Source organism: Vigna umbellata, chromosome 7 (assembly GCF_029865625.1).
Source record: "Vigna umbellata cultivar VRB3 chromosome 7, Vumbellata_1.0, whole genome shotgun sequence".
In the NCBI taxonomy this organism is placed as follows: domain Eukaryota; kingdom Viridiplantae; phylum Streptophyta; class Magnoliopsida; order Fabales; family Fabaceae; genus Vigna; species Vigna umbellata.
The window spans coordinates 27,272,489-27,290,745 of NC_142171.1; the positions used below are offsets into that span (position 1 = coordinate 27,272,489).

The 18,257-nt window shown below is 30.3% G+C and overlaps 2 protein-coding genes and 1 pseudogene across 3 annotated transcripts; 2 read left to right on the forward strand and 1 right to left on the reverse strand.

Moving 5' to 3' along the window:
- Nucleotides 1-1,573: 1,573 nt before the first annotated feature.
- Nucleotides 1,574-3,854, forward strand: LOC148195616 (non-specific phospholipase C4-like). Its single transcript, XM_088094597.1, has 4 exons — nt 1,574-2,261; nt 2,508-2,917; nt 3,000-3,170; nt 3,455-3,854. Exons 1-4 carry the CDS (start codon nt 1,651-1,653, stop codon nt 3,784-3,786), a joined length of 1,524 nt encoding a protein of 507 aa, XP_087950723.1. The 5' UTR covers nt 1,574-1,650; the 3' UTR covers nt 3,787-3,854.
- A 3,970-nt stretch (nt 3,855-7,824) lies between these two features.
- LOC148195617 (small ribosomal subunit protein eS17y-like) lies at nt 7,825-8,495 on the forward strand. Its single transcript, XM_088094784.1, has one exon. It carries the CDS (start codon nt 7,921-7,923, stop codon nt 8,326-8,328), a length of 408 nt encoding a protein of 135 aa, XP_087950910.1. The 5' UTR covers nt 7,825-7,920; the 3' UTR covers nt 8,329-8,495.
- Nucleotides 8,496-11,385: 2,890 nt separating this feature from the next.
- Nucleotides 11,386-17,690, reverse strand: LOC148195618 (uncharacterized; annotated as a pseudogene). The gene is made up of 7 exons (XR_015780927.1): nt 17,060-17,690; nt 15,896-16,045; nt 15,669-15,773; nt 15,543-15,587; nt 13,495-13,843; nt 13,219-13,408; nt 11,386-12,225 (listed from the first exon to the last, which is right to left on the reverse strand). The product of XR_015780927.1 is annotated as an uncharacterized LOC148195618 (transcript).
- Between the last annotated feature and the right edge of the window lie 567 nt (nt 17,691-18,257).

Consider the following 18,257-nt stretch of genomic DNA (forward strand, 5'->3'; position numbering starts at 1 on the left):
TGTTTCAATATCTTATGTTTCTCTACGTTCATCACCAACCACAATATTTGTCACTTTTATTTTTATAAACTTTAAAATCATCCACCACTTAAAAATAATTAAATTTATGTATAATAAGATATTAAATTAAATAACATAAAAGTAAGAGTATGTTATATAATTTGCAATATTTTCTATTCCAACCTTAATTACAGTGAGATGATATATTAAGGACAATAGTTACATCCAATATATTATTTGTTTTAAATCTTAAATTTTTCATAATTTTATTTTTAAAAGACATCTTAAAAAATAAATAAAAAAGGTATATTTTGATCTTAATGTTTAAGTGAGTAAAAATATTAGATATAGTGAAAGTAGTTAAGGATTAAGAGTGTTTTCATCGTCAATATTCTGACTTTAAATTTAAGATGGTATTGTTATAATCAATTATCTATTTAATATATTGTTTGTTTTAAAGTTTAAAATTTCTTCATCATTTTCTTCTTAAAAATATCTATAAAAGCTGAAGAAAAAAAATCATATTTAAATTTATTTGATTTTGACTTTTAATAATGTAAGATTATTAAGTGTATCAAAGTAATTATAAATAAATTTATTATTACCATACATTAATTTAGTGTTAATTAGTGTTAGTTTTCACCATTGATAGTTTTATTATACAATATTGGTAGTGCAAACATTTAATTAAGACGATCCTAGTTTATTTTTCACCATCTTTATGAAATAACCTGTCATCAATAAAGTTCTTTTTTTTAGCCATAAATGTTTTCCCTTAAGACAATATAAAATATTGGATGTTTACAAGGATGAGCTAACAAATTACGTTTCTAGAAAAGAAAAAAGAAAAAATAGATTACGAAATCTAAATCTATCACCAATCAAAGAGTTATCTATTTCCCTCTTTCTTCTTTGGTCAAATTTCTCCACTCAAAAATTTTTCTTTATAAAGGATTGGGTAAATTAATACAAGTCTCTGCCAGTTATATTATTTTCAGAAATTCCAGACATAACAATAACTTATGATAATAGTTTTTCTTCTTCAAAAAAGATATATATATATATATTTTTTTTTTCAAATTTTTGTTTACCTTTTCATTTTATGATTTTTTTTATAATTTATTTAAATATACTTTCATAATAGTCTCAATAATTAACACGGCTAAACTCGTGATTCTCCCTCAATTAGTGGGGAGATAAGAAAAGCAGCTTCTCTGTCAAATCAGAAAAGAAAGATAAACCAAAGAAAGAGAAATCATATCATCCAATAAAAGTAAAGCACAATTATAATAATTAAGCCACACAAAATTACAGAATAATGGAAAATTAATAAACTAAAACAAGCTATTTTGACAGAGAATATACAATAAAAAAAAATACCATATAAATCATTGCATGATTTAATTAAATAAAAAATTTATCATTAAGTCAAATTGAACCTATAATCAATTTTCCACTTAAATTTCAAAGTAAAAGATAAAGAATCGTTACCTAATTCTTACATAGGTGAGAGTTAGCTAAACCATGTGTACATACATATATATATATATATATATATATATATATATCACCTTCTCCTTTATAAAAGCTTCTATTTACACCCCATTTGAGAATTCATCAACACTACCTCAAGAAATCTCAGAATCAAACATGTCTTACCCCATCAAAACTATCGTCGTTTTGGTTCAAGAAAACCGTTCATTTGACCACATGTTGGGTTGGATGAAGTCCCTCAACCCGGAAATCGACGGAGTCACCGGTTCGGAGTCAAACCCAGTTTCCACCTCGGAGCCAGGCTCGAACCGGGTTTATTTTTCCGACCAGTCTGATTTTGTTGAACCGGACCCGGGTCACACGGTGGAGGATGTGTACGAACAAGTTTTCGGCGAACCGTGGAGCGATTCCTCGACGACGGAGAAAGTGTCGCCGACAATGGACGGGTTCGCCCAAAACTCGGTGAAGCAAAAGAAGGGGTCAACCACGGAGACAGTGATGAACGGGTACAAACCGGATCTGTTACCGGTTTATCGAGAGTTAGTTAAGGAGTTTGCGGTGTGTGATCGGTGGTTTGCTTCGGTTCCCGGTCCGACCCAACCGAACCGGCTATACGTGCACTCTGCGACGTCGTATGGGTTGACCACTCAGGATACGCAGAAACTTATTGGAGGTTTGCCACAGAAGACTATATTTGACTCTTTGGACGAAAATGGGTTCAGTTTTGGAATATATTACCAATACCCACCATCCACACTTTTTTATAGGTAACTCGCTTTTCATCTGTTTAAATGCAATTAAAAAAATTGAGTATAGTTAAATTTGATTAAAATAATTTTTTTAAAAATTTTTAAGTTAATTGAAGTTTAAAGTAAATTTTGATTTCAAGTAAATCCAAAAAAAGTATTAAATATATCGATGTAAACTTAAAATTGATTTGAGTGTTTCTGTTAATGAAATTTAAAGATAATTTTACTCTATTTATTGTTACTAATATTAAAAATATATTTCAGAAACCTTAGGAAAGTGAAATACCTAGACAACTTTCATTTGTTCGATCCAAAGTTCAAGAAGCATTGTGAAGAAGGGAAATTGCCAAACTATGTGGTGATTGAACAAAGATATTTTGACTTGCTATCACTGCCTGCAAATGACGACCATCCGTCGCATGATGTTGCAGAGGGACAAAGGTTTGTAAAAGAAGTGTACGAGACACTGAGAAGAAGTCCTCAATGGAATGAAATATTGTTTGTGATAACATACGATGAACACGGAGGGTTCTATGATCATGTGCCAACGCCTGTCGATGGAGTTCCAAACCCAGATGACATTGCAGGTCCTCCACCATTCAACTTTCAGTTCGATAGACTTGGTGTTAGGGTTCCTACTATCATTATTTCTCCATGGATTCAGCCAGGAAAAGGTATGATCTATTTATTCTTGGCTTCTGGTGATGTCTCAAAATATGTTATGTTGTAGTAATTAATTATTTATGTTGTATACAGTGTTGCATGAACCTTCTGGGCCATTCCCAACATCACAGTATGAACATTCATCAATACCAGCAACTGTGAAGAAAATGTTCAATCTTCCTCAGTTCTTGACTAAGCGTGATGCATGGGCTGGAACATTCGAAAATCTCTTATCTCTCACCACTCCCCGTACCGATTGTCCAGGTCAGAAATCTTTTATTTTCTACTTTCAATATATTATATAAGATCGTTTTATTTATAGAAATAATTTCTAATTATAATTTTGATATCATGTTGAATCTAGACAACTTGATAAGGTGATGTTTTGTATCTATTTCTATATTATAAAATTAGTTTTATTTTTAGTCGACGTGAAACTTTTAAGAATAAACTAGTTTTATAAGATTAAATTAGATTTAAAGTTTACATTTTAATATATTTTTGACGATTTTTGTTTCCATCTTGACAATTTGTATTACAAATTTCAGTGAAATTGGCGGAGCCTATGAAACTACGAGAGGGTGGTGCCGAAGAAGATGCAGGACTGAGTGAGTTTCAAGAAGAACTGATATACATGACAGCAACTTTAAATGGGGATCATAATAAGAGTACGTACCACAAACTGACACAGAATTTAACTGTTTCAGAGGCAGTTAAATACTGTGAAAGTGCATTTCAAACGTTCTTGAAAGAGTGTGAGAAAGCAAAGGAAAGTCGAATTGATGGATCTGAAATTGTTGATTGTGCAAAGCCACACACAGCACCACAATCCAAAACTTTCTTGCACAAGATGTTGTCTTGTATATTGTGTAAAGATTAGATATCGAATATCAACTTTACATTCCTCTCATTATATTTTCTATTAAATTATTTTTTATTCCTCTTTTACTTCTTAATTAATTATTTAATTGACTATTATTGTAAGGGATGATAAAAATGATGATAATAACAAAACTATACATTGAGTATAGTTTCATGAATTTGTATAAAATTAATTGACTATTATTGTAAGGGGTGATAAAAAAAATGATAAAAGCAAAAGTATTGATTATAGTTTCATGAATTTACTATAAATATTGTTAAAGTTAAAATGGTGTGTTTACAGGAAAGGTTTAGGGAGAATTAGACCACCTTGATAACAATAAATTATATTCAAATAATATCTTTTAAATAATTATGATATCATAATAAAAGAAATGAATTTTAAAATTTTACATTTGAATTTATATAATTGTTATTTTTAAATTAACTTTAACATTTATATAGAAATTATTAATATATAATATTATAAAAATATTTTAAATATAAATTTATAAATCTATATAAATTTATATATAATTATTTGAAATATAAATTCAAATAAAAAACAATATAAGGTTTGATGTAATAAAATATCAATATAAATATATTTAAAGTTTTAAAACAAATTTTAAATAAAATTTAATATAAAATATAAATTTAAATAAATTTAATCTTCTTAAAAATATTTAATATTTAATAAATTTTAATTCAAAAAATAATATTTATATAAAAGTTAAATTAAATTGTAATAAATAAAATTATTCAATTTTAGAAGATTGAGACTGAATTAAATTAAAATAATAAATAAAAAAATCGAATCGAAGATCTAGATAATGATTTGCGTTGTGACCAGATACCAAAAGAATTTTTTTTTCGAAAAATTAAAAAATTAAAAATCAAATGTGACACATATTTTTTAGTATAATTGTATCATCCCAATTATACAGTAGCATATAATATAGGAAGTCCACATTCTTCAAGGTACCTCATTTACCTATGTTCACATCCAAGTGGATGATCATTACAATAAAAACACAACACAAACAACAGACAAACACAAGTAGAAGGGTGAGCTAGATATACAAAAATCATGTTATAACAATCACACAACATGAAAGTTTAATTCAAAGTTAATGAACCATACAACATCACTTGTTACACTTTACACTTGACTCGTCCGGACTTAGAATGATTGTCGAGCTATGACGGATAATGCACTCGCGGTGGCCTCTATTGCTTTGCAAAACCATTGCCAATGGGTTCACCCTACCACACTCACGAGGTTAGTCCGTTATCACTCACCTTGGGCCATATTGGAAGCACCCAAGACTAGGACCTCTTGCTACTACTCACGACATGGTTCAATCCTCTCTACTTGAGAATGATTGACCATTGTAGTTTCAGGATAACTCCCAAGATTGAGCTTCCATGCAAATCATTCAAAAACACACCAAGGACACCACCATGGATCTTCTCCTTGAAGATCATGGAATTACGTCCATAACATAGGGCACCACCATGTAACCTCTCTTTGAGATCCATGGAATTACGTCCATCAACCATACTGTCACTTTGAAACTTAACTCAAGACATGAACAACCAAATACCATAATATTATCACATTGAATCCAAACATATAACATCACTGATCATACAATATCATAGATACTTTTACACCATTCTAATAATCAAAACATAGTTCAAAGTTATCACAAAACAAGAATAAAAACAGGTTCTGAAAAAGTCGCTCAGCGCACCAAACTCGTTGTGCGAATAACAAAAACAGTGGTTTTTACTCACTCACATTCGCGCAGCGCACCAAGCCTATGCGCTATGCTAAACTCCATTCGCATAGCACACTAAGTCTGTGCGTTAAGCTAAACTTCATTCGCATAGCGCACCAAGCTTGTGCGCTATGCTAAACTAAAAATTCTGATACAAATTATCAGACCCTAAACCCTCACATAGCACCCCAAATTCGCTATTCGAATTAATCTAGCATTTTCCAGGCAACCACCAGTCGCATAGCGCCCAGATTCGCTATGCGAATCACCAAACAGAGAGCAACCCTCTCTAGCCATTCGCACAGCGCACAACCTCGTTGTGCGAATGATCAAACAGAGAGCACCTCTCTGTGAGGACTCGTTATGCAAAAACATTCGCTTAGCGAGTATGCATAATCTGTAGAATGCAATTTTTGCAGAAATATGTAACTCACACACCTTTTTCCATTTTTAGTCATTTTCCCCAACTTCTAACACCTCTAATTTGTGTTTTATACTTAATTAAACTAATCTAGATGATTATAAACATTCCTACACTGATTATTAAGTAATTAAGACCCAAATTCCTTCCTAAAACACTAATTTCCTCAACTTAGGGGCTCAAATCCAATTCTACTATTTTTAACATGTTTTAGTCCTGTTTTATGTTCCCAGCAAACCACATTGGACCTATCTAAACCATCTTAACCCTCCTCAAACACTCTAAACCTCATATACTCAGAATCACTACCTCACTTCCTCTCAAGTTGGCTTAAAACCCTAACAGAACACCAAGTTTTCTACCTATTCAATGTTACAATAGATTTCTCACCCCAAGCACTTCAATATATAAAAATTACAGCAATTAGATAATCCAGAATAGTTTAAAATCATCACACTCCAGTCCCACAGTCATACAATCCAACACATGCAAATAAATCTTCTCAAATCAAAACACAACATCAACAACATAGTAGTACAAAAATCCATATACATACACCACATGCAACCAATTTAAAAATGTATTCTAGCTCCTTTTACCTTAGCGATACGCAACTCACTCACAGACGCGTCTCTACAATACCTTGCACTGTGAAAATGACTCAACAGGACCCTACGATTCACCATTCAGAGATCAAGAACGATTCTCAAAACTTAATTTGAGATAGAAAGTGAAGGAAGAACCACTAATCACATGCAAAGTAGAATATTTGCATGTTCACAACCCTAGAAACCATAGAGAAAGAGAAGAACACTCACCAGCTGAAACGAGAGAGTAATTGGTGATACTTGAAGCTCTCAGCGTCAGGAGTACCTAGGCACCACCTAATCGGACATGCAACGACTGAATGAGAAGGAGTGATAGAGAGAAGGAGGATAAAATGAAGAACAAGTGGTCTAGAGAGATAAGGACTGAGCTAATGAACCAGCTGTTGGAAAATTTGTTTTTTAAGCTTAATGGATTTTAAAAGCCTGACTTCATTAATCCAGAATACCTATCAGCTCTTACCACATATTTTCAGGTTCTCACAATAATACTAAAATATCCAATTATTATATATTTTAAAAAACAAAAAATCATGCATCAATCAAAATATGGGAAAAGAATGTATCTTTTCTTATATAATTAATTTGGATTTATTAGTCTCATAATAATCAATTATATTTTTCAGAAAAGTATAATCCAAAAAATATTAACAAAAAAAAAGAAGTGATTTTTTTTTTTAAATTGTAAGGGGAGTGTCATAAGAATGAAAAGGGTTACGTTGAGAAACAAAATAAGCTATTGCGTGCTACATTTCAATAATTACTAACTTACTAAATGCACCCCTACTTTAACAGAAAATGTCTAAAATACCTTTTATTAGTGTATAACAACACTATTGCTGCTGTTAAAAGAGAAAGAATGTTATATAGGAAGAAGAATGCAGAGAACATTGAAAAGAAATTTATGTTTGAAAGAAAATTTTTGTTTTAAAATGTATTTTTTGCGTTTGAGAAATTTTGTTCTAAATCTGGAGTTCTAAAAGACTTATTCTAGAATTCAGTAATTTGAAAATTAATTTTAAAAAAGATAAAGTGATCATTTTAAAAATTTAATTACTTTTAAAAAAGATAAAATGATCATTTTAAAAATTTAATTACTTTTAAAAAAGATAAAATGATCATTTTAAAAATTTGGTGAGTGTACGAAGAAATTATAGGGTGCAGGAGTAAAGCTGAAGCCCAAAATGAAAAAAAAAAATGAAGTTAAGAGGAAGCCCAAGTTATAGGGATAAATAATGAAAACCTAAGTTTTAAGGAGCAGTGCGAAAGAAGAGCAGAGCAGAGAAGAGAAGCCGCAGAGAGAAGCGGAAGAAGAAGAAGAGAAGAAGAGGAGAAGAAGAAGTATGGGGCGCGTGAGAACGAAGACGGTGAAGAAATCTTCACGGCAAGTGATCGAGCGTTACTACTCTCGGATGACGCTGGACTTTCACACGAACAAGAAGCTTCTAGAAGAGGTGGCGATCATCCCCTCCAAGAGGCTTCGGAACAAGATCGCAGGTTTCTCCACCCATCTCATGAAGCGCATCCAGAAAGGTCCTGTTCGCGGCATCTCGCTCAAGCTGCAAGAGGAGGAGCGCGAGCGCCGCATGGACTTCGTTCCCGACATCTCCGCCATCAACACCGACCACATCGAGGTCGACAAGGAAACCATGGAAATGCTCCAATCCCTCGGTATCAACGACGTCTCCGGCATCGTCCAGGTCGACCCTGTCCCTGTCCAACCCACCTTCGCCTTCAACAGGAGGTACTGATCCCTCCTCCGTCGTCACACCAAGGATAAGGAATTTCGCTTTTGCTTTTTATTCATGCTTTTCGCTTCCTATTTTTCCTTTACGTTGTTGGTACTGTCGCTGTTTTAAGTCAGACCCACTTCTAGCTTTTCGATTATATCAAATTATATACCATCTGTTCTTCCCAATTTTATTTATTTTTTCTTTCTGCTTTTACTCTTAATTTTAATTAATGGAATGTTGTGGTGTGGTAATTTTCGATCATTTGGGGGAATGGAGTAAACCCTAATTGCATTCGAGTATTGAATTTTGATTCGTGGTTAGTTCTTAAAATAAAGAGGATTTTTTCAAGAGTCGTCTGAAACAAGCATATGATCGCTGAAATTATGGTTTCATTGCCCAAGTTCCTAAATTTTGAGGGCCAAGAAAAAAATCATTACCTCACTGAGTACCCAATCAACATGTTTCTTGTAATTGTATTTTAAGTATTTTAAGCAGATCTTTGTAATTGTATTTTAAACAGATCTTTGTAATTGTATTTTAAGCAGTTGTGATAGATCTTGCTTAGTGGAATGAATATTCGGATTATTCATTTGGTTCATTTTCACAAATTTCTTATTCAAACTTTTTGTTATGGGCATGTTTGGCAGAAACTAGTACTATCGGTTTTCAGAACATGGCAGTAATGCATTCTCTCATATACTGCACGAACCGTCTAAAATGTTTACCTTAGATATCATATCATGGATTTTTATATTCAAGTAAATTTTTATATTTAACTCTTTCTTATAAAATATTAAGATGAATCAAATTATGAATCAAGAATATGAAACAAAGTAGGGATATGTTTCAAAGTTATAAAAGACTTCTAAGAGTGGAAAAATTATGATTATATATATATATATATATATATATATATATATATATGATTTAAATATTTTTTTATTTCTATTTTTGTTGAATTTTTCAATGTGAGACTATTTTTTTAATGGTCAATGTGGTTTCAACTTTTATAATTTATGTTTAATTTGGTCATTTTTTATAATATCTAAATCGTTACCAACATATTGTATACGTAGGCTACCATGACACTATTTTTGGTCACGTCGCCACTCTCATTTGTTGATGCTGACAATCGCCCATTTATGACAATAAGCAATATAAATGTTCATCTTCATCATGCTTTCACCTACCATATTCGTCCATAGCACCGCATTCATTGAACCACCATTCTTTAATGAAAACTCCAAATCGCGAGCCATCATGAACCGCAACAGTCATCAATCGCAGATGCATATTTGCTCTGCAGTGTTCCCTTCACTATAGCAATCGCGCCATCACTTTTCAAAATCACAAGCATCTAAATTGAAACGCGAGCCCAATGCACAATACACACCATATATCTGCAATGAGGCCACAAACCTACAAGCCCATCGCGAATAATGAAGACCAACCACCACAACAGTGAGGAACAAACTAACAAACCCAAATAGTAATATCCCACAATAAAAGTCCTAAATCACTCCACCCAAATCGAAATAGAGATTTGGAAATCACAAGCACAAATCGCGACACCACCATACAAAAACTTGATTTTTGGGAGTGATTTTGGATTTGTACTAGGTATGGTTTACAATTAGGGCTTTTGTGAAGATGGATTCACATTTTGTGTTGGAGGCACGAGGTGGTTCGTGATTCCTCTTGGCTAGTGATGCACTTGCGATGGTGGTGGAATTTGATGCATCACGATGGTGGAGTAACGAAGTTGCTCTGGTGGTGGTTGAAATGGTGGGTGCATTCACAGTGGTGGAGGAATAAAGCAATGTCATATGGCCACATAAGCAACTATACAAGACGACCACATAAGCAACAATCCAATAGCTAATTCAAACATTGTCCACGTATACATTATGTTGTTAACGATTTAGATGACGTTATGAAAAAATAATTTAAAAGATTAATTTTTCTATATTATATTTTTAAAAGTGTAAATATATGATAGTATTGTAATTTAGATCAATAATACTTACAAATTAAATTTCAATTATTAGTCATAATAGAATAATTTAATGTGTAAATATAATAATTGTTTTAATTTATCTAACTAAAAACATTAACTAATCAATTAAAGTTTAGAAAATATTTTATATAGTTAAATATCTTTTTAATATATATAAACACATTTTAAAAATAAAAATTTTAAAAAATTAAAAACAAATTAAAAGGAAGTGACAGACCAATTCATTCTGGTTTGTCAACTAGTCGAATGAGGGATAGATTGTTATTAGTGACTCATTTTTATTTGACAGACCAGTCTAAACCAATCCGTTTTTGACGAGTTAACTATGAATCAAGTCAAAATGAATCAGACTGACCATTTTGTCAATCCTAACACAAATATACTACCTTTTGTTGTCCAAGTCTCCCCTACGGTAGATCAACAACAGACCAACCCGTTAAAAACTTTAATAACAAGGAGAAAATTGAAAATGATGAGAGAGGGAAAGTGAATGAGAAAATAGAATCTTGATGTTTAAGTTGTTTTGGCGTTGTGGAATGTTTTGCACTTACGTTGAACACATTCAAGAACCAATATACAATTGTTCTTGAACTTCTGAAATCCATCTTAAGGAACATTTTGCTACCATTACTAAAGGCATGTTAGTGACGACCTATGCTCCGTTAGTTATAACTTATTTGTTAATCATGCTATTGATATGATGTAGATGAAAATGTGTATGAATATTAGGTTCTATTCAATTAAGTTTAAGCATCAAAATCAAGCTATATATAATTTGTTTATAAATTGATTGGATGAGATGATAATACATGAATAATAAATTTCTGTTATTTTATAAAATACACAGACTTAATATAATGTCCAAAACTAGAATAATTATTGTAGATATAAACAAAATAATAATAATAATAGATGTCATAAAAAATTATCCATTTTAAATCTAAAACATAAATATATCTTATTAAATGAGAAATATTACCGACATGCAACAATAAAAATAGTTCTTATAATTTTAACAAAAAATATTTTTATTAAAAAACAATTCTAGTATACATAAATTGAAAAATAATCACCAAACAATACATTGCTTCTAGTCCAGTTAATTACACTCAAACAAAAATGCATAAATTTGTAAATATAAAAAATTTCAAATCCTAACAAATTTTAAATCATACATCATTAATCCAAATGTATAACCAAACTCAAAACAAAAGTTAAAAGCTCTTACAATGTGTTCTTGTGTATATCCAATTCCTATAACATCAACAGTTACTCATGCAGTGTTGAATCAATCTTGTTGGAAAAACCTTCTTAACTTGCTTCCAAAGATGCTTGGTGATGCTTCGAACCATCACATAAACAGGAAACTGAATGATTGCAAAAATAGTGACAGGAAAGAAAGCAGCACTGTATATCAATGTGGAAGTCCAATTCTTCCATTCCAATCGAATGGTCAACAACATGGTTGCACTGAATGCAAGCATTGTTGTCATCAATGATAAGAACAACAAAGCAAATCCCAAATTCAGTTTTCTTGGGAGAGACTTGTGAAAATCCCATAACTCACATGGAGAAGTGAGAATGGAAAGGAAGACCACCACTGAAGCAAGTGAGGTAGCAAGAGCCACAACATCCATGATGGTGAAAAAGAGAAACTCACTTGAATGAAGAAACACAGGAGTGCCATTTTCAGTTCCACCTGGAATGGTGTATGCAGCAGCAAATACAACTGTGGCAACCAGAATAGCAACAGTGGAACATGATTGAGCTGTTTCCTTCAACCATTTTTGTGCCTCTTAAAGCATTCCATCATGCTCAATTTCTAACATGTCTTCTGGTGTGTGTCCATCTATGTCAGAGTGCATGTTGTAATGTTTAGGTGTGAATCTTCTCACAGTCTGAAAATACAATAGTTACTTTCTACTCATTCATTGCAAGTATATTAAGGTTAGATATCCCCATAAATATAAGAAACATATGAAATAAATATCTTATTTTTTATATAGAATTTTAGGTTTTTCATGTTTTTGGAAAAAGAAATAAGTGTGATGGTGTCTAGGAAATCCAAATATTAGTAAGGATCTAAATTCACTTACTAAGATTATTTACCTCCCTATATTGAAAAAGTTTTTTTTTTTTTAATTAAATCTTGTCCAAATTCCATGACTTTGGTCTAATATTCTTATTATCCCTGGTATCTTTATCTTTTGTTTATGGGTTGACATTCTTTAGGTGATGAGTAAATGTTAAAGTTACTAACTTTGTTGAGAAGATAATAGTATAATAAAGTGATGCAAAACATATATATATATATATATATATATATATATATATATATATATATATATATATATATATATATATATATATATAATAAATAAAACTCTAATAATGAAACCTACTTCCATACCACACACTATATACTTTTTTCTATATATATTTATTAGGTCCTTTAACAAAATGAACTTGAATTAATTCAAATTTTTATTTCTAATTAAATAAAAAACAAACTATTTCTTTTTTCTAAAAGTGTTTCATATACTAAAGTTATTTTTATAATTTTAACAAATATTTAATAGGTTAAAAGGAGAGAAATAAAAAGTTAATTTTGTACATAATAATAATAAAACCATAAGCTGATATGTGATTGAGTTAAGAGACTAAATTTTAGAGTTTAAATTTATGGGGTTTTTTTATGCTGTCTTGCTGAGGTTTTTATAAAATACATTGATGTAAAGGGTTTTAAATATATTTTAAATATTAAAATCAATATTTATCAATATATTATGAAGAGATATAATAGAAGAACAAGAGTAAAAATTTAATAGAAAATATAATTTTTTAAATTAATAGTGTCCAAATATATATGTGAAGTTGTAAAATGTACTTACATCATACCAACGCAACTCATCTTGTAGATGGAATGCCACTCCAGCTAAGTGTTCTGCTTTGTAATAATCCATTCTTGCAACTTCATGCAAGACAGTTCTTCCTTTATCTGTGATTTGACCAACCAATGATTCCATTGTACCTGTTCTTTCTATTATTTTAAGGATTTTCTTCTGTCGATACTTAACAGCCCTGTGCATAAATTACACTAAACAAAATAAGTATGATAATATTGAAAGAAAATTGTTATAATAGTACTACTTTTGATCCATTCTTACATTGTCAATATGTTCTGCTTATTCTCAGTGACATGATATATAGAGGCGGGATACACTTCAAGAAACTTTTTAACAATTTCTACAATTCCAGTTTTAGCTGCTATGAACAATGCTGGGCGTTCTGGTCTTTCTTCAGTGTTCTTGCGCCTCTCTTCCCTTTTCTGTACACTTACTCTTCTCCTTTTTGCCACATTCAAAGGATCACGTGGCATTGTAATCAACAATGTCCTATTATACTCATTGTTTGATACTTGCCATGATAAGTCATATGTTACTAAAGTGCTTGCTAGTTGTTCAGCCAACTTATGTTTTTTCTTTTCCTTCCACATGTGGTCAATTCCTTCAAACTCTGAAATGAAACATCAAAACAAAAAATTTATCATAATGAAATAATTGGTGGAATATATGATATAACTAGTTGGTAAAGGATTATAAAGATCAATAGATTAATAAAGTGAACATGTTAGTTACAATTTAATATTACATTACTTTTATCAGCAAAATATTAATATTATGTGGTTTTTTTTGTTAGAGTTTTACTATAGAAACATAATGTCAATGAGATCCGAACCTAATTATATAAGGGATTAATACCATTTTCGACCAAAAACCTTAAAGTAATGGATTAATGGGTCTTTATTCTTAGATAATGTTCAACTTTATTATTTTTACCTAACGTGAGACTACTCACACTTGATTTCCACCATATTTAAATGTTGATGTAATTGGCAAATGGACAATTGCAGAAAAGAACAAAATTTTCTTTAGTTGCATAAATATCCTTTTCTTGGATAAGAAGACTATGCACCATTGGAATTTTTTTATTTGCTACTCTTTTATTCCAAAAATCATGTACAATCAAATAAAATATATATGTACATTGAAAATTCTACATGAATTAGGATAAGATTAAGTTATAGTATATAATAGATTCAACCATTACTTTATAAGTTGATTTTGTAAATTTGAGTTAAGCTTAAAATTCATTTTTTAATATGATATCAAAATTATGTTAGAATCTATCTTAATAAAATTTATCACTTGTTAGATCTATTTGTTTTGTTTGTTGTTGGACCACCGTAGATATCTAGTCTTACATTTGAGTTGTAATATAAGGGAATAATGTTGGAAATTCAAAAAATTAAATCAAATTATAGTATATAAGTAAGTGTAAATCAATTTGTAGAACTTAAGTTTATTTTCTAATATGAAATCAAGTATATGTTTGGTTAACTGAGAAATGGAACCTTTGAGTAATATTATGCAAATTTATGCAATAACAAAGAATGTGAATAGGATAAGTAGTTGTTGTCATGCTAAAAATATAAACTTGTTTAGAGGAAAATATATTTAGTTTACATAGATTAATTTTGAAATTATTTTAAAAATTAAATGTCGTTAAATTATTATTTATTGTTAAGTCTAATAATGAAATATAAATTTAGATTATGTTTTAGTTTTCGATTAATTTAGTGACTAATATAATAAAGATCATTTGACATATTTTATGAAGAATATATACAAAAATAAATACTTAGTGTTGATGATTAATTTTATATTTTATAACTTTTCGGTGTGGTTAGAATATTTATCCTATTTATCATGATTATATTATATCTAGGTCACCTATTTATCATGATTATATTGTGTTTACCCTATTTATGATGATTATATTGTGTCTATGTTAGACTATTTATCATGATTATATTGTGTCAATTTATTTTTATAGATAGAACATAGGATCAATTAAGTTTATTTTACAATTTTAATTCTCAAGTGTAATTAGTTAAATATTATAGCAAGTCTTACAAATCAGTTTTTTTAATCAATTTTATATTTTCTAAGTTTTCCCTTTCTAATTAGTTAATTCTCATCATCATTTTATAGCCATGCCAATCAGTTTTTTTTTTTAAATTTTTAACTTCTATTAAATTTGAAGAATTTTTTTTTAACTAGAATATTGCTTGCTTAAAGTAAAGTACTTTGTGGTGAAAATGAATAATGATTCATTCAAAATAATGGAATACGACAAAGCTTGGAAGAAATACCTTTAGCCAAGCGTTTCCAAAAGCTGTAGTTTATCTTTGAAACGGCTGAAATTTATATATATTCTAATGTTATAAATAAACACAAATAATATTTTAGAAAAAACAGAATATAATTTAGACTACTACCAGATTTCCAGATTTGAGGTTCATTCTCTTTGCCATTTTCTTCATCCTTCTTTTGTTTAAACAAAAGACAGTGTTCATCGTCATTATCATATTCATCAGGAAGCACTGCAACACAAATCAATGGTGAAACAGTGATAAATATTGCAACAGTTTAAGAAAAAGAGCAAAACTTATTTAGAAATGTGTAGCATTATGATAAACTTTAAAAACAGATATAGGAAAAGTACAGATATATATGGCGCTCTTCACAAGTCCGAGGTGAATATGGCTCCGAAAAACCTGTGGCATTTTCGAAAGTAATTGAAGACTTGTTAATTGCTTTTCATCCCTTTCCAGAGCAAGTGTTTCATCTTTTCTTTGCAGCCAAATTGCAACATCTGCATCCAATAAGTATACACATAAACTTTGAGATTTTTGTAACTTGAATACAAAAATAATCTCTTTCCACACAAATGCACCAATAACATATTTAAATAAAAGCATATAAAAAAACATGACTCAGGACTTACTACATCCACGGAATACTTAACCATTTAATATGTTTTTGACAAAAATTACAAATCATGATATAAAACTATCTAAGTTATCTGGACATTCAAGCAATAATTCCTCTCAAATCAAATATTTACTTTTATAATAGTTTTGTTTTACTATTTCTTTATATTATTCCATGTGAAATTTTGATGAATACCAATTGAAAATTTATATTCTAAAAAATATAACATTTAAAGATGTGAAACTAGTTCATAGCATAAATTGGTTTTTTTTTTAATTTATGGAAGTAGGCAAATTTTAGACATAAATTACAAAATTAGATAAATTTAAAAAAAAATTACAAAATAAATAAGTCGTGCAATCTCTATTTAAAGTCTGTTCTCCGCACGATTTCTACTCTGACACCGTTGAAAAATGATAACGACTTCAACCCAAACTATTGAAGTCATAAGGGAATATTCAACTTTAGTTAAAGTTGAATTCAGTGTTGAAGTTGTTAGGGAGTAACCGACTTCCATTCATCAACTGTATTAAAGCAAAAGTAGTATGAAAGAAAAACGATTTCAAATCAAATCGTGTGTGAAGAACTTATCTATTTTCATAATTTTTTTTTAATTTGTCTATTTCAATAATTTGTCTAAATTTTGCTTAAATACGTAAAAAAAAAACATAAACTGAAACAATATAGAAGATTTCTATAACAACATAGAAGTTTTCTTTTTCATGAAATGATGAATAGATTTTAGGGTACCAAGATAACTAACATAAATTTAAAAGTTTACTAACGTGACTTTATTTCAAACTAGAGACACGCTTTCAAGTAAAAACAAAAAGTATCAGAAATTTACTCGAAACACAGGCAGACACGCAAGTATAGAGAGAAGAGAAAGACATACGAAAATGTTGGCCAATGACACTCGCATGAAGAGCGTTGTATTTGTCAGATCGACGAAAATGTTTTGGAAGATTGTCCATAGCTTCTACACGCTTAGCCATATACTTGAGAATCTTGAGCTTTCCATGCATGGCAGCGACGAACAAAGGGGTTTCTCCTCTGTTGTTTCTGAGCTCTAGCAATGGCCTCTGCTCCTCCATTTCTTGTGGCAGCAACTGATGTTCAAATCTGAACACAACCTCAGCCATTTCCTTCGCCTTTTTGGAAAACACGATCTCATGCAAGACGCTGTTTCCCTCACCATTCTGTTTGCACAGAGCATGCCACCTTTCTGCTACGGGCACCATTTCTATCATCTCTCTCAGAAGTTCAGGGTGGGAGCGAGTTGCAACATGGATCGCGTTGTTCCCTAACAGGTCAAACTGCGTGAGAATGTTTCCCTGATTTTCCATCATCCTTTTCTTGAAATCTTTCCACCGTTTTTCCATGGCTGCTTTTTGAGCTTCTTTCATTTCCTCACAAAACAGTTTCGTTTCTTCCATTCTGTTCAACTCTCCATTCTCTCGTGCCTGCATTTCACTCATTCTATATCACTTGGAATATGTAAGTTCACTCTCTCTCCACATAGACATAATATATATATATATAGTTGAGTATTTTTTTTCAGACAGAGAGAATCAAAGAAGGAATCATGCCACAGTATAAATATATAATGTGAGAATTGTGCATGTGACAAATAACAATTTTACATATTAAAAATTAAAATATAACTAATAATTACGAAATTGTTTTAAAATGATTTAATAAGTTATATTTATTATTATTGTTTTCATAATAAAATTGTATATACAAAAATAGATATTCAAAAATAGATGAAAAGAATTAAACATGTTTCAGGGAAAATAAAATTCAAACCTAAGTTTAAGAAAATTAATCTTCAATATTTTACTCTTTGGAATAGTTTTTTTTTTAATCTCCATTGTTTTAGAGATCACAAGATGGTATATAAGAAATGAGAATGAAAGAGTTGATATTAAAAGAATTAATTCTCTAGTGTAATGTATTTTTAATTATGTTTCATTTTATTACATTAATTCCAGTGTTTGCCAAATTAAACGTCGTTTCAAATGCTTAGAAACGTGTAAAGGTACACTATATCAGGGTAGTGAAGATTTTGACGCTTAGTACTTTTGTATGCT